This window comes from Mus caroli, unplaced genomic scaffold, assembly GCF_978045245.1.
Source record: "Mus caroli unplaced genomic scaffold, Mus_caroli_1 scaffold_20, whole genome shotgun sequence".
Lineage (NCBI taxonomy): Eukaryota > Metazoa > Chordata > Mammalia > Rodentia > Muridae > Mus > Mus caroli.
In genome coordinates, this window is record NW_028227275.1 from 48,100,632 (window position 1) to 48,124,398 (window position 23,767).

At 38.4% G+C, this 23,767-nt stretch overlaps 1 protein-coding gene across 1 annotated transcript; it reads left to right on the top strand.

The window, feature by feature from the left end:
- Nucleotides 1–1,001: 1,001 nt before the first annotated feature.
- LOC110288254 (olfactory receptor 5B3-like) lies at nucleotides 1,002–1,928 on the top strand. Its single transcript, XM_021154650.1, has one exon. It carries the CDS (start codon nucleotides 1,005–1,007, stop codon nucleotides 1,926–1,928), a length of 924 nt encoding a protein of 307 aa, XP_021010309.1. The 5' UTR covers nucleotides 1,002–1,004.
- The last annotated feature ends 21,839 nt before the right edge of the window (nucleotides 1,929–23,767 follow it).

Here is a 23,767-nt window from a genome sequence, read left to right on the forward strand (position 1 = left end):
ATTTGAGGGAAACACAAAAACACAGTGAAACTATCATTCCAAAAGCTCTTTATAGGACATGGAGAAAGGAAAGAAAGTCATATTTTTGAGATAACCAAAAAAAAAAAAAAATCTGCTACATTCAGCACAAATGGTCATTAGGCTGAAGGAAAAGGTGGAGGGATTCAGAAAATAAGGAGAAATCCCAGAGTTTCTGATAATGTTTGCTTAGAGAAGTATCCAAAAATATACATACCAATAAAAGAAAAATGTGGTTATTTCCAAGCCACAGTACTTACTTTAGAGGGCACAGTCTTCCAGGTAACTCCTTTTAAAGAACAAAAAGATTGAAAAAGGAACATATGCTTAGAAACAAATAAATCGCTGGAATTAAAGTAATGCTGAGTTCCTGCCAAGGTACACATGTAATTATATTTTATCTTATTTCCAATTTAATTAAAATTCTGCTTAGACTCTTATACTTGAGAATCAATACAGGTTAAATAAAATCAAGAACCCAAACCAAAGACTTGATTTTATACTTGAAAATGTGAATAAATTTCTCAATCTCTTCACTTCCATAACTTGAATGAAAACAATCACCAAATTCTATTATAATTGATAGTATACATGGAATAACATATAAAGTTCTTGTATAGAAGAGCCTTTGGAAATTATCAACAGAGAATGTGAAGTTTTGCTGAGATCAGAAGTCGATAGGGAAACATTCACACATCACTTTTATCAAGTTGTTAAACATTCTCAATATACATAGATTATAAATATTAAAATAATATAATAAAATAATAAGTAATCTATCAATAATCTAGCACATGCAAACTCTGTATAATTACATCAAATTTAATTTGGGGAAATAACTATGCTAGACAATAGCAAAGTACAGATTTTTGCTCAACCACGTCATATGTTTGCTCATATTCTTTTCTATTTTCATTCACCTTCTCTATCATCATGTTTCTTTTTTCCAATGTCTATGAACAATCGAAAGTTTTAAATTGACAGTGATGGGGAACAATACAGAAGTGACACACTTTCTCCTGCTTGGACTCACGGCTGACCCAGAACTACAGCTTCCCCTCTTCATAATATTTCTAATCATCTACACCATCACCCTATTAGGAAATATGGGGATGATCCTGCTGATTTTCTTGGACTCGTGTCTCCACACTCCCATGTACTTCTTCCTAGGTAATCTGTCCTTGGTTGATTTTTGTTACTCATCAGTTGTCACACCTAGAGTCATGACTGGGCTCCTAATAGGAGACAAGGTCATTTCCTATAATGGGTGTGCTGCTCAGATGTTCTTTTTTGTAGCCTTTGCTACAGTGGAAAATTTTCTGTTGGCCTCAATGGCCTATGATCGTTATGCAGCAGTGTGTAAGCCCTTGTACTATGCCACCACTATGACTTCAGGTGTGTGTGTCTGTCTTTCTATAGGTTCCTACACCTATGGTTTCCTGAATGCTTCCATCTACATTGGGGACATTTTCAGTCTTTCCTACTGTAGATCTAATGTGGTCCATCACTTCTTATGTGATATTCCAGCAGTCATGATTCTCTCTTGTTCTGATAGACATGTTAGTGAGCTGGTTCTTTTTTATGTAGGGAGCTTCAATATTTTTTTTGCTGTCTTAGTTATCTGGATATCCTACATACTTATTTTTATCACAATCTTTAAAATGCAGTCAAGTGCTGGATATCGGAAGGCTGTATCTACGTGTTCCTCACACTTCACTGCAGTGTTTATTTTCTATGGGACTGTTATATTCATGTATTTGCAGCCCAGCTCCAGTCATTCCATGGACACTGATCAAATCGCCTCTGTGTTCTACACCATGATCATCCCTATGCTGAATCCTCTTGTCTACAGCATGAGGAACAAGGAAGTCAAGCGTGCATTCAGAAAAGTTTTGCACATGGCAAAATAGCCCTAATGGATTATTTTTAATGCTTTAGGGTTAAGAATACTTATCATTTTTCTGGCACATGTAGTTAAGTTCCAGAAGGGGTTCTCATATTTTTGCATGTCAGTGGCATGAAGGTATGAAAAAAAAGAATAATATTGAATTCAGGAGCTCATGAAAAGTATTTTTTGCCTTTTTGAAAATATTCCTGTGAAAAATACGTGTATATTGTTTTAGTAGATGATTTGTTAAATATCTTCATACAGTTAGGAAAATGTAGAAAAGGATCTTCAAAACTGAACATTTATCTATATACTTGATATTAATGGACAGGTCCATAGAAGTTTTAATTGTTAGACATATTCTGAACATTTTTATCTTGTTTGAATAATATTTTTATCATTGCACTGATTGTTCTGTGATAAATTATAGAGCTTGCATTTCCTAATATAGGATATGTTTAGTCAAATATTACCTTTGTAATAAGACATTATTGCACAGCTCATAAAATAATGCTGGGATTTTACATTTTTCATGAGTATTAGATCACAGTGATTCAATATGCCTTTTGTGCATTAAAACCAGGAACTTTTCAATAAAATCTTACAATGCAAACAGACTCTATTTACTAGAATGCGATGATTGGGAGTTTATTTTTTAAGTTATATGATATAAATTATCTGGACAGTATATGACCTGGAATTTCTGCTGGGAGAGACAGACTAGGAACAAACATAAAGTTATGGAGTTTATGCAAAAATAATTTAATTTTGGTGTGCATTTGAAACTTTGTGGTTCTGGATCTTGAAGTTGGACAAGGGGAATTCCATGACCAGATAAATGGGAGATGACCAAGAAAGTGGGAGGGATGCCAACCTCAGGAAGAAACAGGTAGGGAAATGTAGAATATTCGTTGACCGGAGTACTTATGTGCTGTTCAGTTGACCTGTGAGAGGTGGATTTAATTTATTTCCTAAAGTTTATAATTTTCTTAATGTTTATTCATTTATGTTTCTTTCTTGGAATATTTTCATTTAGTTTTATTCCAAATGTTCCCTCTTTTGTTGTCCCTCCTCCAAGAGTTCTTCACCGTATTCCCCTTCCCCTTTTCCTCTGAGAGGGTGTTCCCTATCCCATGGCCCAATTACCAATCTTGTTCACCCACTCAACAAATCCCCAGCTCACCCCTTCCTATACTTCCCTATCTGTTGCCATCAAATCTCTACAGTATTTGTTGTGTACTCTGCCACGGAGACCAGACAAGGCAGGCTTTGCAATATAGGTATCAGGGGTTACAAACCAGCTGATGTTTGCTTGTAGGCTTGTGGTTTAGTCTATGGGTACTCTGAGGGTTCCAGGTTAGTTGACACTGCTGGTATTCCTATGGGGTTTTCATCCCCTTCAATCCCCTAACTCTTCCATAGTGGTCCTTACCTTAGTCCATTATTTGGCCATAGGTATTTGCATGTGTCTCAGTCAGCTGCTGATAGAGTTTCTCTAAGGACAGCCAGGCTTGCAAGCAAAACATGGCATCAGTAATAGTGTCAGGATTTGGTAAGCACCATTTGAATAAAATCCAAGTTGGGCTGATCATTAGATGGACTTTCCTTCAATCTCTGCTCCATTTTTGTACTGTATTTCTCTTAGGAACAATTCTGGGTTAAACATTTTGTAGGTAGTTTGGTGACCCTATTTCTCCACTGGGGCCCTGACTATGTACTTGAGGTGATCTCTTCAGGTTACTTCTTCCCACTGTTGGGCATTTGCACTAATGTCATTTTCATTGATTCCTGGTATCCTTTCACATTCCAGTTCTCTAGGACTTTCTACAGGTTCACCCCCCTGCCCTCACCCCCATCTGTTGAATATCTCCATTCATTGTACTAACCCTCTGAGCTTCTCTTCTGTCTCTACCAATACCTGGTCTTGTCCCACTCCTCCACTCCTCTCTCCCACACAGGTTCCTCCCTCCCTCTGTCTCCTGTGGTTGTTTTCTTCCCCCTTCTATTTGGGATTGAAACATGAACATTTGTGCCTTACTTCTTGTTGAAGTTCTTATGTCTATGGGTTGTATCTTTTTTATTCAGTACTTTTTTGTCTAATGTCCTCTTATCAGTGAATACATACCATGTATGTCCTTTTGGTTTGGATTATCTCACTTATTTGCTAGTTCCATCAATTTACTTGCAAAATTCACAATATCCTTATTTTTTAATAGCTCATTACTGTTCCATTGTGTAAATGAACCACATTTTCTGTACGTATTCTTCTGTTGTGGGACATTTGGCTTCCTTACTTCTTCAGGCTATTACAAATAAGTTTGCAATGAACATAGTGGAGCATGTGTCTTGTTATATATTGAACAACATTTGGGTATATGCCCAGGAGAGATCATAGTTTGTAGTGTGTATTAAAAAAATATATATTCTAGAAAAGGGAATAGAATTTTCTTTGAGTCTTAGTGCAATTTTGAGAATTTAAATAATAAATAGATAAGGGAAGAAATCTGAAACAACTTTTCATATATGTTAGATCACATTCACTGACACGTACCATAAATAAGTATCTCAAACCCTAACAATTTACTTATACTTATAAGCTTCCATATACACTGACCATAAAATACTTCCTTAGACATTTATAACTTGTATTTCACAATTTTTGTCACTTATATTTTACATGCTCAGACATTTATAACTTGTATTTATATACTTTAAGCTATTTTCTTACACTCTTACAAGTCTTGGAGTCTTAAAGACCTATAATATAGCTTAGTGAGTAGGAATGGGAGGGGGTGGTAAAGAGAAGGTGGGGTTAGCTTGCTGTCATATATTGTATTCTAGGGTGAGAATCAGGTGAATTTGGAGAAAGGATAAAAAGTATTCAGTATTACAATGAAATATTTGCAATTCGCCATGCGGTACATTTACACAATGGAGTACTACTCTACAATTAAAAACAATGAATTTATGAAATTCTTCGGCAAATGGATGGATCTGGAGGATATCATCCTGAGTGAAGTAATCCAATCACAAAAGAACTCACATTATATGTACTCACTGATAAGTGGATATTAGCCTAGAAACTTAGAATACCAAAGATATAATTCACAAAACACATGAAACTCAAGAAGAAGAAAGACCAAAGTGTGGATACTTCATTCCTCCTTAGAATAGGGAACAAAATATCCATGGAAGGAGTGACAGAGACAAATTTGGGAGCTGAGAAGAAAGGAAGAACCTCCAGAGACTGCCCCACCCAGGGATCCATCCCATAATCAGCCACCAAATGCAAATACTATTGTTTATGCCAGCAAGATTTTGCCGACAAGACCATGATATAGCTCTCTCTTGTTAGGCTATTCCAGTTTCTGGCAAATACAGAAGTGGATACTCAGTCACCTATTGGATGGAAATCAGGGCTTCCAATGGAGGAGCTAGAGAAAGTACCCAAGGAGATGAAGGGGTCTGCAACCCTATAGGAGGAACCACAATATGAACTGACCAGTACCCCAAGAACTCGGGTCTCTAACTGCATATGTAGCAGAAGATGGCCTAGTTGGCCATCATTTGGAGGAGAGGCCCTTGGTCTTGCAAAGATTATATGTCCCCGAACAGGGGAATGTCAGGGCCAAGAAAAGGGTGTGGGTGTCTTGAGGAGCAGTTTGGGGGTGGGTATAGGGAACTTTCGGGATAGCATTTGAAATGTAAATGAAGAAAATATCTAATAAAAATTGTTTAAAATAAAAAAATAAGAAAATAAACCTTTCTGAAGCATAAATAAATAAATAAATAAATAAATAATGAAATATTTGGAAGGGAAGTGGTGGCACATACCTTTAATCCCAGCACTTGGGAGGCAGAGGCAGGTAGATTTCTGAGTTTAAGGCTAGCATGGTCTATAGAGTGAGTTCCAGGACAGCCAGGGCTATACAGAGAAATCCTGTCTTATAAAAGAAAAGAACAAAGAAAAACCAACAAAACAAAATAAAAAACATACAAAAAACTACAACAAAAAGAATGAAACATTGATGTAAGTTATGAATAATGTCCTTTGTTGAAAGAAGATTGAGAATGTAGTTATCTAGGCTATGTAGAAGTGTAATTTAGAGAGAGGTAGGATGATTTGAAGTGGATTAAATGGTAGCTTGATATCATAATCATGTTATGATTATTTCTGACAATAGAATGGTCACTGTGATGTGCCTTTTAATTAACTAAGACTGTTTGATATGGTAATAGAGAGGCATTGAGGAGGATATGGATATGTCAAGTTAGAAAATTAGTTTCCTTTTGTGTATAGAAATCTTCATTTCTTCAAGGTGGCCAGGTATGTTATTGTGGTCTCCCTTTTCCCAGCCTGGAACCTGCTTGCTCAAGGGTGGAGTTTCCCGCTCATTCGTTCTGCCACGCCCACTGCTGGACCCTGTCGCTTTGCTGCTTGGAGCCACACACGTGTTCATCCTGCTACTGGATCCCGAGATTGTTTGGCGGGAAATCGGGTTCCCTCCCCCTTCCTTTATAACTGAGTGTCTAAAAAAGTAAAATTGAGCTTTGATCAGAATGCTGTCTTAGCTACATTTCTTTCTCTCACCGCCTAGCCCCTCTTCTCTTCCAGGTTTCCAAAATGCCTTTCCAGGCTAGAACCCAGGCTGTGATCTGCTGGCCAGACACAACATTTGGCGCCCAATGTGGGGCTGAGAAACGGCAAAGGATTTTTGGAAGAGGCACTGCTGGTTTGGAGCTCCATGAAATAATTAAAGGATAAAGGAAATTCATACCAGAGAAGGTATGGGCTAAGCTGAGACAGCTTTAAACCTGAGCGCTGGTTCACTTAGGTTCAGCAGTGAAGCTTAAGAGGAGCTGGGCACAGGCGGTAGGCCGTGGCTCACAAAAGCTACATTTTTAGGCGTGAGAAAGGAAAGGGTTTATTAAAAGGAAATTAATAATCAGGCGGATTGCCGCAGTTATAAAAACTGCATCATGAGGGAGGAAATTGTCCCAAAAAGCAGAGAGAAATTTCAGGAGTGCCATACTTCGTTCTCTCTGGGCCTTATAGCAGGAGTACTCTGTCCCCTTTTTGTGTCTTGTTTAATGTCTGGTGCACCAATCTGTTCTCATGTTCAATTCATGTATGTTTGTGTCCAGTCTGTATGAATGAATGTTCTATGTTTTATGTTGGATAATAAAGATGGTATAAAAAACTTTATCTGCAAAGCTGAGAGCTGCCACGTGCTTCAGCCAAGAACCGGACACGTGGCAGGAGGGCCCCTGCTGGAAAAACTGTTCATTTTAGAAAAAATCGGCGAGTGCACAGCCTCTTAATTTTGGAGTAAAAAGTCTGATAAATGGTTCATGATTAATGTGTTTGACAATGGTAAAGTGCTTTTTTTATTCTATGATTGTAGCTACAAAAAATTAATATCCTCTGATTAGTCTAAAATTAACTGCTTCATTTGGTTCCTTTTTATTGATAATGTGCTCTGCATGTTTTCGCATTCAGCTCATAAGTTGTTGATTAAGATTAATAATTGTTACATTGCAACAGATGGTTAGTCGTAAATTTGATAACTCAAGTTTAGAGTCCTTCCGACACGTGGCCTAAGGCAGGCCTAGAGGCTGGGTCTCTAAAGATATTTCTAGTTTAAATAATAACTAATGTATTTCCTATCCTAAATAGTAAAATTTAAGATAAGATTTAAAGCAATGCCTCTTTATTAAAGCGTTAAAGCTTGCTTTAATAGGTATTCATAGGTATTAATTGACATCCAAACTTCTTAATATGATAATAATGCTTCTAATATTGATTTTAAAAATGATAAATTGTTTTAAACTTAGGTTTTGCTTTCCCAAGGTTGTAGGTATTATCCTAACCTTGCACAAGAAACTTAAAAATTATGGTTAAAACTGCCATTGTTCCATTGACTGCAGCTTTCAGTTTGATTGCAAATTTAAGATTTTCTACTCACCCATATATTGTTAAGTAAGATAATTATAAGAATAATCATCTTATGAGAGTGCTCATACAGCTCACTTCATACAAAACTGTGACAGAGTTATCGAGTTATGTTTGTCTTTGTGAATAGATTAGTCCCTCAAACAATCAATTTGGGTATAGTTGCTGCCTGGCAGGAAACTGCAGTACGGGCAATTTTTTCACAACACCAAAGTTGTAAAGAACGTTTTAACTGTAAGTCATCTTAAGAAAGAGTATCAAAAATTAGAGTCATAGACTGTTAAATTGTTCCTCTAGAATCGCTCCTTGTTACAGGAGGGCCAAGATACTCAGATTAAAAAGTATTTTACGTTTGAGTCAATGCAGGGCTCTGGGCAGCCCCAGAGCGGCTTGTGACTTTCTTTTGTTTTGCAAACAATGCCTGAAAAAGTTTTTCCCTGTGTTCAAGAAAATTTCCTTTTAACAGTGTTACAGATCTATTCAGATGTTTAGAATAATGCTTAAATTCAAAGATTTTTACTTCTAGTAAACTGGTAATCACTAGAAAATTTTGCCTCTAGGTATGGCTAATATAGCTTTACATTATGTAAGAAAAATTTTTATTGTTTCTGCTTCTATACAAGAAGCCAAAAGTTTTAATCTTTCAGTATATATTGTTTCCTATGTGAAAAGTATTTTATTAACTAATGCTTCTCAAGGAAAGTTTACCTTAAATCCTTGCTCTCACCCAAAAGATTCAGAGACAATATCCTTTTATTACTTAGTGTTTTAGTTTACTACAAAAGGTTTTACAAAAAATAAAGAAAGCTTTTATAATTGTTTTTAATTGGTAATTAAAAATTAGTTGTACCCAAGACAATTCTTTGGCCAAAAAAACCATTATTGTAAAGTCATTTTTCTCATCCTCCCAGCTGATCGTTGGCCCACGTGGGCTCAACTAGCTGCTGTGGGGCAGAGTCTTAAGACACACAGTCTCCCCTATTCCAGCACAAATAATCTAGTTGTGTGCTGTAGATGGTGTTTTAAAATGCTGAACAATCAAACCTTAATTTGTATATTAATAGTCAATGCCATATCTCTGAACTCACAATTGCTTAAAATTGTTCATCCCTCAGATACTATTAATTCTCAAATTTACAATTGCTTATACATATTTCTAGTTAATAAATAAATAAATTATACACGTGTGACTCTTAATAACTTTTCAAGCTTTCTAGTTACAACTGCTCCTTAAAAAAATGATTGAAAGTGCAGTTAGTCACTGCCCCTTTACAGCCAAGTATTTAAAATGTTTTGTCCAACAAGTTATTAATTCAAAAGTTTAGATATTGTAAAATTTTAAACTTTAACTTCTTAAAAGACAAAAAAGAGAAATTGTATTCCCATATATACAATTTAGTGCATTTCCATGCACATTATTTAAAACATACCTTTATTTTCAAAATTTGAGATTAAAATGTCAAATTTAATAAATGCTTTTTAGTATCTTAAAAGGGTCTACTTATTGGCTTATAGATTGATCCTAAAACAGCTACCTTATTAGGAAAGGGAAAAACAGGTTCTCTCCACAGAACGCTGCAGAAGCATATTAGTAATTCGTGTGCCAAGCTGACAGATAAGTTAACTCTGTGTCCTGATTGAAATGACTAAAAAACTAAATTAAATTCATGTTTTAGATCCATCCTTGCTTGTAATTTTTCCAGTTTAGACTTAGCTTCTAGCCTTTTAACTTTATGGCAATAGTTCATCAAAGACTGTATATTCAGACTTAGTAAAATTAGTCATTTAATAGAGTCATAATGATTTTTCTCTTTTCTTCAGTGTGACCATTCTAACTCAATCTTAGACTGGTCTAATATTCAGTCCAATAATTAAAGATTCCTATATTCTAAATTACCTAGCAAAGTTAATACAGAGCACATCCCCCACTTCCATAGAGTCTCTGGCCTTTTTCTTATTCTAAAACCAGCCCAGAGACTGTGCTTGTGCCTTGTCAATTTGCATCTAAATAAAGTACCTGGACTTCTCCAAAAAGAAAATTTGCATTGCTGCTTTCTCATTGTCTAGATCTCTTTCTTTTTTCAAGCAGGTCAATCTACATTCTCCTGCCGGACCTTCAGGTGTACCTTCCCCTCCCCCAAGAGCACACAGGTGACAACTGTTATCTTCCTTCCAAGGACATTCCAGCACGTGGTTTTCAGTGTGAGATAGAATTTAGATTTACCAAGAGAGCTAGAAGAGAGCTAGGGAAGTAGAAATTTCAAATATTTACAGAGATTAGTTCTTATTTTGATAGAGACGGGCTTAGTCCCTCTAGCTGGCCTCTGGCTTTTCACCCTTGCTGTTATTGCAAGGTGTCCTTAGTTCCTCAGGGTATGGGAATAACAGGGATAAAGAAAAAAGACTTCCAGCTCCTATTTTAGCCACAAATCCTGGTGTTACTAATGACCTAATTCTTGTCTAGGCCTTGCTAAATCTGAGGTTGACAAGTCTCCTTTAGGGGCTGCGCAGTACTCAGAGCTGCGCATACTGGTTCGTGATCATAGAATACAATATGTGTATCGCTTGGTGCAAAAGATTACTATGAGGAAAGGTCCAACTTGACCGTTTCTGAGTTCCCTGTGCGACATACCTGATTTAAAATGGAGGTTGGTATCTGATTCCAGCTAAAAAAACAAAAAATATCTAAGGCTCTGGCTCCCCTCCCCAAAAGATACCAAGAGCCACAGATGTGGGTCGTGATAGAACCCACGAGAGAAATCGGGTCAATGTCCACCCAAGCCAAGGTTAAAGGCCCACTCATCTACGGATGAAAAAATCATTTGATCACCTCAGTTAAGCGTTGCCTTATTAAACTTAATTAATAGGGGGGAGAGGGGTTGGAGACCATACTGTCGAAATGGAAAGCCCTTCACTGCGTCCCACCCAAATAAAAAAGCCAATTGGCCTTGTACTAAGGAGCCGGTCTTACCCCTTCTCCCTGTTTCCCCGCCTGTCATAAAGCGTATTTCAAATTTGTTCAGTCAAACTTAGCCAGGGTTCCAACGCCCTACTTAAAACGCAACCAGGAAGTTATCTATTCAGCACTAATTAGCATCATAAAGTCAGAGCATACAGCTCAGCACTATTCTGTTAGTGGTTTACTAGTATAATAAAGACAGTCCTTGCCAGATACAGTTTACCATTAGAAAAGTTAGGTAATCCCACGAAAACAGGTTTTTTCTTTAACCCCTAGAACTCAGGCAGAACTATTGAGCATAGATAATTTTTCTGCCTCAGGCCAGCCTTTTCTTTTTTCTTTTTTATTTTTGTTAACAAATGGGAGGAGATGTGGTCTCCCTTTTCCCAGCCTGGAACCTGCTTGCTCAAGGGTGGAGTTTCCCGCTCATTCGTTCTGCCACGCCCACTGCTGGACCCTGTCGCTTTGCTGCTTGGAGCCACACACGTGTTCATCCTGCTACTGGATCCCGAGATTGTTTGGCGGGAAATCGGGTTCCCTCCTCCTTCCTTTATAACTGAGTGTCTAAAAAAGTAAAATTGAGCTTTGATCAAAATGCTGTCTTAGCTACATTTCTTTCTCTCACCGACTAGCCCCTCTTCTCTTCCAGGTTTCCAAAATGCCTTTCCAGGCTAGAACCCAGGCTGTGATCTGCTGGCCGGACACAACATGTTATCATTCTATTGAAAGTGTATTTGGAGTCTACATTCAGTTTTAATGATATATTTTTGGGAATTTAAACAACTCTGCTTAGGTTCATTAATTCTGCCTGTAGTGGGTGGAGGTAGAAAGGCCACCTTGACTGTAGCAATATCTGAGAATATTTCATACCTCACAATATGGTAGTCATAAACATGAAGAATCTACCTACTATATTCCAAAATGTGTGCAGACATAGCTGGTGGAGTCTCTTATAAGTGAGATTGATAAGAAAGAGGTCTTCAAAGAACTTCAGGCAGGAGTAAAAATTATATGGGGAATTTGGTGGTAACGGAATAAGGGTGGATGCATTAAAGGGAGGAAAGATAAGAAATTCGACTTATTATTTGTTTCCTTCTTTATTTTTAATTTTTGTTAATTCACTTTACATTGCACCATAGTTTTTTCCTCCATCTCTTCCCAGTCCAAACTTTAACAATCCCACTATTGAACTAAGTATTGAGAGAATACTTGGGTATCACTCCACCCTGGGGTATCTAGTCCTAAAAATGAGGCAAATCCTTTCTCACTGATGTCCTACAGCAAGTATTGGTAGGAAAAAGGACATTCAGGGACAGGGAACAGAGTCCAAAAGAACCCAAGTTCCACTTGTTAGAGAACCACATGAAGAACAAACTGCACATTTGCTACACAGATGTACAGATTCTAGGCCCAGCTACTGCATACTTTCTGTTTGATGACCCAAGACCAGTGGTCCTTCATGGTCACAGGTTATTTGATTCTGTGGGTCTGATTTTGGTGACATTGTCACCTCTGAATTGTTCCCATCAATCCTCAAATTCTTCAACAAGATTATTATGGCTTTTCCTTATGTTTGATTGTGGGTCTGTAAATCTGTCTCTGTACACTCCTGGATGAAGCCTCTCAGAGGAGAGTTTTGGTAGGTTTCAAAACTTTTGAAACTGTCCCATGCATCCTAAGAGATCACCATGAATTAAGGCTGATCTTCAATAACAAAATAAATAATAGAAAGACAACATTCAGGTGGAAACTGAACAACACTCTTCTCAATGATATCTTGGTCAAGGAAATAATAAAGAAAGAAATTAAGGACTTTTTGGAGTTTAATGAAAATGAAGCCACAACATACCCAAACTTATGGGACACAATGAAAGCATTTCTAAGAGGAAAATTCATAGCTCTGAGTGCCTCCAAATGAAACTAGAGAGAACACACATTAGCAGCTTGACAACACACCTAAAAGCTCTAGAACAAAAGGAAACAAATTCAACAAAGAGGAGTAGATGGCAGGAAATTATCAAACTCAGGGGTGAAATCATCCAAGTGGAAACAAAAAGAACTATTCACAAAGAATCAAACAAACGAGGAGCTGGTTCTATGAGAAAATCAACAAGATAGATAAACCCTTAGCCAGACTCACTAGAAGGCACAGGGAAAGCATCCTAATTTTCAAAATCAGAAATGAAAAGGGAGACATAACAACAGATCCTGAAAAAATCCAAAACACCATCAGATCCTTCTACAAAAGGCTATACTCAAAAAAAACTGGAAAACCTGGATGAAATGGACAAGTTTCTAGACAGATACCAGGTACCAAAGTTAAATCAAGATCAGGTTAATGATCTAAACAGTCCTATATCCCCTAAAGAAATAGAAGCAGTCATTAATAGTCTCCCAACCAAAATACGCCCAGGACCTGATGGGTGTAGTACCAAGTTCTATTAGACCTTTAAAGAAGATCTAATCCCAGATCTTCACAAACTATTCCACAAAATAGAAACAGAAGATACTCTATCCAACTCATTCTATCAAGCCACAAATACTCTGATACCTAAACCACAAAAAGACCCAACAAAGAGAACTTCAGACCAATTTCCCTTATGAATATCGATGCAAAAATCCTCAATAAGGTTCTTGCTAACCAAATCCAAGAACACATCAAAATAATCATCCATCCTGACCAAGTAGGTTTCATCCCAGGGATGAAGGGATGGTTCAATATACGGAAATCAATCAACGTAATCTAGTATATAAACAAACTCAAAGACAAAAACCACATAATCATCTCATGAGATGTGGAGAAAGCATTTGACAAAATTCAACACCCATTCATGATAAAAGTCTTGGATAGATGAGGAATTCAAGGCCCATACCTAAACATGATAAAAGCAATCTACAGCAAACCAGTAGCCAACATCAAAGTAAATGGTGAGAAACTGGAAGCAATCCCACTAAAATAAGGGACTAGACAATGCTGCCCACTCGCTCCCTACCTATTTAACATTGTACTTGAAGTCCTAGCCAGAGCAATTCAACAACAAAAGGAGATCGAGGGGATACAAATTGGAAAGGAAGAAGTCAAAATATCACTTTTTGCAGATGATGTGATAGTATATATAAGTGACCCTAAAAATTCCACCAGAGAACTCCTAAGCCTGATAAACAGGTTCCATGAAGTAACTGGATATAAAATTAACTCAAACATGTCAATGGCCTTTCTGTACACAAAGGATAAACAGGCTGAGAATGAAATTAGGGAAACAACACCCTTCTCAATAGTCACAAATAATATAAAATACCTTGGCGTGACTCTAACTAAGAAAGTGAAAGATCTGTATGATTAGAACTTCAAGTCTCTGAAGAAATAAATTAAAGAAGATGTCAGAAGATGGAAAGATCTCCCATGCTCATGGATTGTCAGGATCAATATAGTAAAAATGGGTATCTTGCCAAAAGCAATCTACAGATTCAATGCAATCCCCATCAAAATTCCAACTCAATTCTTCAACGAATTAGAAAGAACAATCAGCAAATTCATCTGGAATAACAAAAAACCTAGGATAGCAAAAACTCTTCTCAAGGATAAAAGAACCTCTGGTGGAATCACCATGCCTGACCTAAAGGTGTACTACAGAGCAATTGGGATAAAAACTGCATGGTACTGGTATAGTGACAGACAAGTAGACCAATGGAATAGAATTGAAGACCCAGAGATGAACCCACACACCTATGGTCACTTGATCTTTGACAAGGGAGCTAAAACCATCCAGTGGAATAAAGACAGCATTTTCAACAAACGGTGCTGGCACAATTGGCAGTTATCATGTAGAAGAATGCGATTTGATCCATTCCTATCTCCTTGTACTAAGGTCAAATCTAAGTGGATTAAGGATCTCCACATAAAACCAGAGACACTGAAACTTATAGAGGAGAAAGTAGGGAAAAGCCTAGAAGATATGGGTTCTGGGGAAAAATTCCTGAATAGAACAGCAATGGCTTGTGCTGTAAGATCAAGAGCAGAGCGACTTTGCTCATCAAGATTCAAAAAATTAAGTGTAAAGAGTGCCATAGATACAGCTACTCTTGGCACTGAGGGCAGAGTCTCATCAACTCCCCCCTTTTGTTTTATAAAATAAGACTTGAGTGTACGGTGGGCACGTCCCACAATGCCTTGTCCTTGAGCATTATAAGGAAGGCCAGTCAGGTGAGTGACATCCATTTGATGACAAAATTGCTGAAATTTAGTAGAGGTATATGCTGGCCCATTATCAGTTTTAAGGATTGTGGGCTTGCCCCAAGCACTCCACGCTTCTAAACAGTGCTGTGTAACATGAGAGGCTTTCTCACCTGTTAAAGGTGTAGCAAACATAACACCAGAGCAGGTTTCAATGGAAACATGTAAATATTGATTTCTTCCAAAGGAGGAAATATGAGTGACATCCATTTGCCAGACCTGTAATGGCGTGATGCCTCGGGGGTTTACTCTTACATGAGGAGTAGGCAGAAATTGACAACAGTTTTGACATTGGGTGACAATGTCACGATCTTCCTTCCTGGTTAAAGTGAAATGGCAGTGTTATGTTTCAGCCGTCACATGGAAGCGTTTATAAACTCCCTTGCAGCCTCTGCCTGCGAGAACAGAGCAGCAGCCACGATTCTAGTGGCTATGTCTGCCAAGTCATTTCCATGAGACATGGGGCCAGGAAGGCCAGAATGAGCCCTTACATGAGTAATATACTCAAGATGTCTTCTATGTAACAGGGCTGACTGAATTTGCTGAAAAATGTGAGCAAGCTTGTTAAAGGGTCTAATTAAGCCAGCAACTTCAAGTGTATTAACTGCATTAACCACATATAAGGAATCAGATACAATATTGAGCTGTCCTGGAAAACTTTCAAGGACCTCTAGAACTACCAAACACTCTACAACTTGTGGTGATGTCTCATTATATTGTTTAGATGTTACTTGGCCATTTACTACATATGCACCTATACCAGATTTGGATTCATCTGTATATACTACTACCCCATCCGGAAGTGGGTGTTTGGCTGTTACTACTGGAAACACTATGGCTTGGCTTAAGGCAAACTGTAAAATTGGATGTTTTGGATAATGATTATCAATTTGTCCTGAATAGGAGGCAACCAAAAATGCCCAGTCATTAGTTGTTGTTTCCAGGGTTTGAACTTGAGCAGAGGTATAAGGCACAATTAGCATATGAGGTTGTTTCCCAAAATGAGTAATGGCTGCTTTTATCCCCCGAAGTGTAAGTTGAGCAACTGCATTAGGATATTACTCAATGATTTTTGCAGGGGAAGCATTAAGGTGAACCCACAATAAGGTTCCTTTTGCCACAAGACTGCTGTTGGTAACTGTGCAGTTTTTAATACACACAATTCAAATGACTTTGACTTGTCAATGGGTTGTAATTGAGCATCTTGTAAGGCCTTTTCTATAGCTTGTAAAGCTTGACATGCAGCTTTCACTACAGTCATCCAATCACCTGGGGTCATTGCCAGAGTAGCAAACCTTTCGACTTGGGCTACAGTAAAGTCGGCATTGAGTCCATAGTTACGGACTGACTCTGCAAATTCTTTTATCTGTATATACTCCACCAGGGTGTGAACGCGTCCACCATCGGTGCCTTCAAAGACTGGGAATGCTTGCTGCACTTTTTTCTGTTCCTCTTTTGAAATGAGTGAGTCTGAATGATACCTCTGCATATAGGGCGGAGGTGCACTAGGACTCAGAGGTCGAGGGCCCGGAGACCATGAAGCGATTTGACATTTGTCTCTAGCTGCTTTCATGTTATTCTGTAACTGATTAACTCGTCTTTCGTCTGGCTGGTATCTTTCTCCCTCATAGCCTGCCGCTTCTTCCTCTAAGTCTGTTTCCTCAGAGGAGCTAAGTTCCTTATCCGATTCAGAGCTACTGACAGCTAGTGCCTTGAACTCATCTAATGGCGGGTAGAGGCTCCTTTCCTTATGTGCCTTCCCAGCTCGATCTCTCTTCTTCTCTCCCTTTCCATCCCTTTTTCTAAGCTCTCCCAGGGCATTTTTTCCCTTATTTCTCTTTTCCTCAGGCTCAAGGCCCGTGGAAAGGCCTTTATTCTTCGGTGCACCTTGTTTCCTCTCAGCTCTTACTCTCTATCCCCGCTCAGTCTCTGATAGACTGTCTTGAACCTCCTCCAGGATCTTCTGCCCTACCTCAACCATTTGCTTACAATCCTCATCTGTTAAGCACAATCTTACCAGTTTCCACAATGGCATGGTCCCTGCTTTAAGTTTGCCATTCTGCTGTTCCCTAACTAGATCTCCTTTCAGTTTGTCCCATGAGGAGACAGTTAATGACCCTGAGCAAGCATACCATGGTGCCACACGGTCTATCTCCCTGACAAATGCCTCTATAGTCTTAGTGGCGATTTTCATGCCACACTGCTTCAAGACCAACGTAAGGCCTTTACTACAGAGTGGGAGATTCCCATACTGGTCACTGTCCAGGCCTGACCGAGACTGAGAACCAGTCAGCAGTTCCAGCGGTCGAAGCAAAACGAAACCGAAAGGGAAGGAATAATCGCCGTGAAAACAATCAAAAGGGCGTCTAACTCTGGAGAAATTTCAAGACTGTACATACCTTACAGAGCTTTAATGTCCTGCAGTTCTGATTCCGCCCCATGAACGGGGGATCTCCCTTGCTCCGGTTCCCAGGTTCCTCGGCGCCACTTGTCGCCTGCAAGAACACACTCGGACAACTGGAATCTTCTGCAGCAAAAGCTTTATTGCTTCTTCAGGAGGGAAGACCCTGACCCCAGAAAATGGCGTTGCTTATATAGCCCTCAGCCATGGCGTTTCAGCACCTGATGTGGCATGTCAGCTCCTGATTCATTGCTCGCCCATCACCCCATTACTATACCCCAATATGGGCAGTGACTAGGCGTGAGTTCACTCTCGCACCTGTGTACAAGGCTTGTTTACTAGTTAGGCACAGAGGAAACCAGCGCCATCTTATAATGGCGATTGCTGTGGCATGGCTCTCCACACTGGGGTAGCAAGTCTCCACAGGTCCAATGGTCTCCCTTTCTATTAATGCCAGATAAGGCAGTCCTCTGCTACAAATGCAGGTGGAGCCATGGATTCCTCCATGTATATAACTTGGTTGGTGGTTTAGTCCCTGGGAGTTTTGGATAGTCAGGTTAGTCAATATTGTTGTTCTTTCTATGGGGTTGTAATCCCATTCAACATTTTTAGTTTTTATCCTAATTCTTCCATTGGGCTCCCTGGGATGAGTCTGATGGTTGGCTGTGAGTATATACATCTGTATTTGTCAGCTGCTGGCAGTGCCTCTCCGGAGACTGCTATACCAGGCTTCTGTCAGCAAGCACTTCTGGGGGTTTGATGTCTGCAGGTGGGATGGATCCCAAAGTGGGGCAGTATCTGGATGGTCTTTTCTTCAGTCTCTGCTCCACTTTTTTATCCCTGTCTTTTCTTTGGACAGGAACAATTCTGGGCCAAAAATTTAGATAAGTGGATGGTTCTATCTCTCAATTAGGAGCTATGCATATCTACCAGGGGTAGTCTCCACAGGTTCTATATACTCTTTATTTATTTCCACTAAATTTATCCCTGTTGGGTCCTAGGAGCCTCTCTCTTGAGGAGATAGGAATACTTAACCTAATTTGAACATTTTATAATATGTATTATGTAGAAAAACATTGCAATTGTACCTCTTGAAATGAGCGACTTTTGTGTTTTCATTTTTCCATTAGAAAGGGCATTTCACTTCTAAGATATAGAAACAAGTTTGGTTCCCAAAGTGAGTTAATTATTTTTTTCTCTAAGAAGAAAATATGACGATCTTGAGCTATACTCTGGGGGACTCTCCAGAGCTCTCTGGGTCGTTATAATTTTTCCCACACCTTATTGCAATAGTCTCTGCAATATAAATGTGACACCACGGCAAAAGATTGTATGCCATTCTCTGTTAAATGCTATATACTTTATGAGTGGCAGTCATTTTTAACCAATCCAGGTCTTTGGACAAACCTGAAGATTAGCTATGAGTCTTCAAGAAAAGTGAGAAAAAACCCTCAAAGACAAACATCACACTTCTTCATTTTTGTCTGGCAAGCTCATCCTGCTTTTCCTAATAGACTTCTGTATTTTTGTATACAGACAAAAACCCATGAACTGTGGGAGGGAACTAAACTTATTGTTTTCCTGTAGTATGTATTCCTGATAAGGAGGTAAGTTACTCTTCCAAGGAAAGAGGAAGAATGCATAGTGAATTCAGAGCTTGTTCTGTGTGAAAATTCTGTCCTCTTCTCTTGCTTTAGACAAGCTGTAAATACTGACTACTTCCTAAGATCAAGCTTCTGGAAGAAGATTTACAAAAAAAAAAATCAACAATTGTATCACAGATTTTTAAGATGTTAAAGTGACCATTCTGTGTATAGTATTCCCTTATTAAAAACTGGCTACTTAGATTTCATAATCATATTAGTGAGAAGTAGAATTCACATAAAATAAATGGGATGTGTATAACTACTATGAGTTACTTGAAAACAGTTATTTAATAATAATTTTGAGGGCTAAAGGTTTAAAGTTTTAAAGGCAAAGGGCTATTCTTCTAAGAGTAATTTTGAGATGTTGAGTATAAATGTCAAAAACACTGCAAGAACTTTGATTATTCATATAAATAAATTATTATTCTCACACAGAATGTAAGATGTAATTTGCTTGATATAACTTTATTTGTTCACTTCTTCTTTTTTTGATGGACCTAATTTGCTTTATTTGTAACTTATCAGTTAGGGCAGCATCCTTCCAACAAAGCAGAATAAGAGCTCCCATCAGGAAGCAGCAGATGTGGACTCTTTTATAAGGTGGGAAAGGAGTCAGCCATAGGAGGGAAACTAGCTGACATCAGGTTGCCTTTTCTTTTCCTTTTTTTTTTTTTTTTTTTTTACTTTATTTCTTTTTTTTTTTTAATTAGATATTTTCTTCATTTACATTTCAAATGTTATCCCCTTTCCTAGTTTCCTCTCTGAAAATCCCCTTCTAAGATACAGAAACAAGTTTGGTTCCCAAAGTGAATATTCAGTTTAATTGGAGATAAAACCAATAAGACACACACACACACACACACACACACACTTATGTAAATAATGTAGAAAATGAAGTAAGTTATTATATGAATTAAGCTTGGCCACTAAAATATTTTGAAGGTGTAAGACTTAACAAAAGTGGGCAAAAGGTCAAGAAACAGATGATAGGAAATAATAGCTATTTAGAGTGGATATTCTTATATACATGCCAAGCCAAAAAAGAATGTTTAAGAGTTGTTAGATTATATGAATGTTATATCTCTGAGATAAATAAAACCCATAACCTGTGGATTTGGACCACTAGTCTCTGTTCTCACTGTGGGATTATATCCTGAGAAAAACTAAAAATTAAGGAAGGAGTAATGGAAGAACAGGAGAAGATTATAGTCTCCACAGGAAGGCCAACAGTCAATCAACTGCTGGATCATTGGGTCTCTCTGAGACTAAACCAAATAACAAGCATGGCTGGACCTAGGCCTCCTTGCACATATGCAGCACATGTACAGCTTGGTCTTCTTGTGGGTCCCAAACAACTGAAGCTGGGGCTATCCAAAAAGCTGTTGGCTGTATGTGGGATATGTTCTTATAGCTGGACTGCCTTGTCTAATCTTAGTGGGAGAGTATGTGCCTAGCCTTACAGAGATTTGATGTGTCTGTGTGAGGGATTCCTAGGGGGAGCATCCCAATAAGTGGAGAAGAGGATGGGAGATGGGGGAAGGGTTGTGGGAGGTAGTGACCTTTAAGAGGGGGGCAGTGAGCTAGACATAAAATGAATAAGAAAACAAATAAATTATTTAGAAAACAAAGCACATGAACAACAAAGACAAAAAAGGAGGAATGTTTTATTTAAAATTAAGGACTAACATAATGAAACTTTTAAAAAGAACAATCCATGTGTAAAAACATGATCAGCATCCATAGTCTTAAAAGTTAGAACAGAGGACCATGAATGAGAAGGCACAGGCAATGCAGTGGCCCAAATGCAGAAAGGGCATTTTTAATTTTTTTTTTTTTACTTACTCACTGCCCCCTCCTGTTTGCCCCAGTCACAACCCTTCTTCAGTGAGCCCCATTCTCCTCTGAGTGGGTGGGAGCCTCCTGGGTATCCTCCCACTCTGGCACTTTAAGTCTCTTAGAGGATTGGTGCTCCTTCTCCCACTGAGGTCAGATAAGGCAGCCCAGTTTGAAGAACATGTCGTACATAGAGGCCATAAAATACAGGCAACATGCTAAACTCCACAGACCCAAAGAAGCTAAACAAGGGAGGATTCTTGAATCTAACTTATAAGGGAGAATAAAATAGTTATAAGAGGCAGATGAAAAAAAAAAAAGAAAAGAAAAGAGGCAGATGAAGGGATGATGAGAAAGGGGAAGGGGAGTGTTATAGGGCAGGGTTCAGGATCAGATGTGGGGAAGGACAGGAAAGGTAGCCAGATGGCCATAAAATGGATGGAAATATGCAATTGACAGGGGTGAGGAGGTAGGGAGCGTCTCCTGAAACAGCAATTTGGAGAAAGAACTTTCAAGACTTACAATTATCTAGCACTAAAGTCCTCTATACTATTACCATAAAGCAGTGACACTATGTGTTAGCATTACAAAACCATGTTAACAGCCAGCTTTTCTTGCCTTTGATTATTTTATTTTTTACAATAATATCCCAAGTTGGTCTCATTACTGTCTTTACCTTTAAGGAGACAATGTTGATTTTAGAGGGGTTAGGTCTTTTCTAGGTAGTCAGTGAATGAACTGGTATATATCTTGACTTAATCATATGTCTTCATTTCAAACTGATTCTGAGCTTGAAAATTCTCCCAACATATTTGTAAACTCAACAAAATTAGGAATTACAACATTGAACAATACTGATTGAAGTTAAAGTCTTCTGTGATCTAATCACATCTTCATATTTTTAAATATATTTATTAATATATCTATGTATGCTATATAAAAACTATTAGAATGTGTGTGGAAGAAAGGTAAAAAGCAATTCAGAGCTCATTACTTCACTCATAATATAGTAGTCAGAAGAAAGATTTCATGGTTAAGTTAGAAATTACTTTTTGCTTGAATTTTTTAAATAAGAAAACTATATAGCGATGAAATATAAATTTCCACACAGTGTGATACTCAATTTTCTGTGGTTAAGTAAAAGAAAACAATTATGCACTATAATTAATGTCATTATAATAAATTAATTAATATAAATATTAGTCATAATTGTACTGTTAGCTTGCAATTGGTTAGAGTTTTATCAGGATACAGAAGAGAAATTTGGATTATATTATTTATAAAATGCAGAAAATTTATATCTCTCTACTTGACAATTAACTTGGATATAATAATTTATTAAAGTCATTATGCTATTGACAGAAAACCGGCAGTTCCTATAGTATCTTTTTAAAGGTAAGTACAGTAGCTTAGCATTGGTTTTACAAATTCCAGGAAAAGTGAGCAGGTAGATGGACATATTAAAACAAACACTATACTCATGTACTAAACTGTCTATAAGTAGCTAACAAATATATATCACTTCAATTTTGGTAGAAAGTCAGATTTCAATTCCTTTATTGTCATACACTTAAAGATTTTTTTAAAAATTAATTCTAAGGTTATAGATGCTTTACCTACATCTATGTCTATGCAAAATGTAGGCCTCATGCCTGAGAAGGCCAGAAGAGTGTGTTACACAAATCTCCTGATACTAGACTATAGTCAGTTGTGAAATGTTCTGTAGGTATTGGGTCATTTGGAATAGAAATCCAGGGCTTGTAACAACTAAACCATCTCTCCAACCCCTTATGCTACTCTCTTTTTCTTTTTACTTTTATTTTTTTACACTCCAAATTTTATCCCCCTCCAGGTCCACCCTCTAACTGTTCCCCAAACCATACCTTGTCCCCACCCCATGTCTCCACAAGGATGTCTCCTCTTCCCACCACGGCCCCACCAGACCTCTAAAATCCCTGGAGTCTCCAGTCTCTTTAGGGTTAGGTACATTTTTTTCTGAGTTGACCCAGACCCAGCAGTCCTCTGCTGTATATGTGTTGGGACCATCATATCAGCTGGTATATGCTGCCTGGTTGGTGGTCCAGGGTCTGAGAGATCTCAGGGATTCAAGTTAATTGAGACTGCTGGACCTCCTACAGGGTCACCCTCCTCCTCAGCTTTTTGCAGCTTTCCTCTAATTCAACCATGGGGGTCAGCAGCTTCTGTCCATTGGTTGAGTGCAATTATCTGCATCTGACGTTTTCAGCTGCTTGTTGGGTCTTTCGCAGGGTAGCCACCCTAGGTTCCTTTTTGTGAACACTCCATAACCTCAATAATAGTGTCAGGCCTTGGAACATCCCCTTGAGCTTAATCCTACTTTGGGCCTGTTGCTGGACCTTCTTTTCCTCAGGCTCCTATCCATTTCTGTCCCTGCAGTTCTTTTAGACAGGAAAGTTAGTTATAGGTCAGAGTTTTGACTGTGGGATAGCAACCCCATCCCTCATTTGATGCCCTGCCTTTCTGTTGGAGGTGGGCTCTACAAGTTCCCTCTCCCCACTGTAGGGCATTTCATCTAAGGTCCCTCCCTTTGAGTCCTGAGTGTCTCTCATCTCCCTACATTCTGGAGGGTCTCTCTACCTCCTGCCTCCTGAGGTTGCCTGTTTCCATTCTTTCTCCTGGACCTCAAGGCTTCAGTCCTTTCCCCCACCCAATACCAGATCCTGTTCTCTTTCCCCCTGTCCCCTTTTCCACCCAGGTCCCTCCCCTGCTATCCCTTTGTGATTGCAGTCCAATCTCTCCAGCCTCTCTTTTTTTTCTTGTAAAAATTTTAGGCCTTCTGTTGATTAATTGATATCA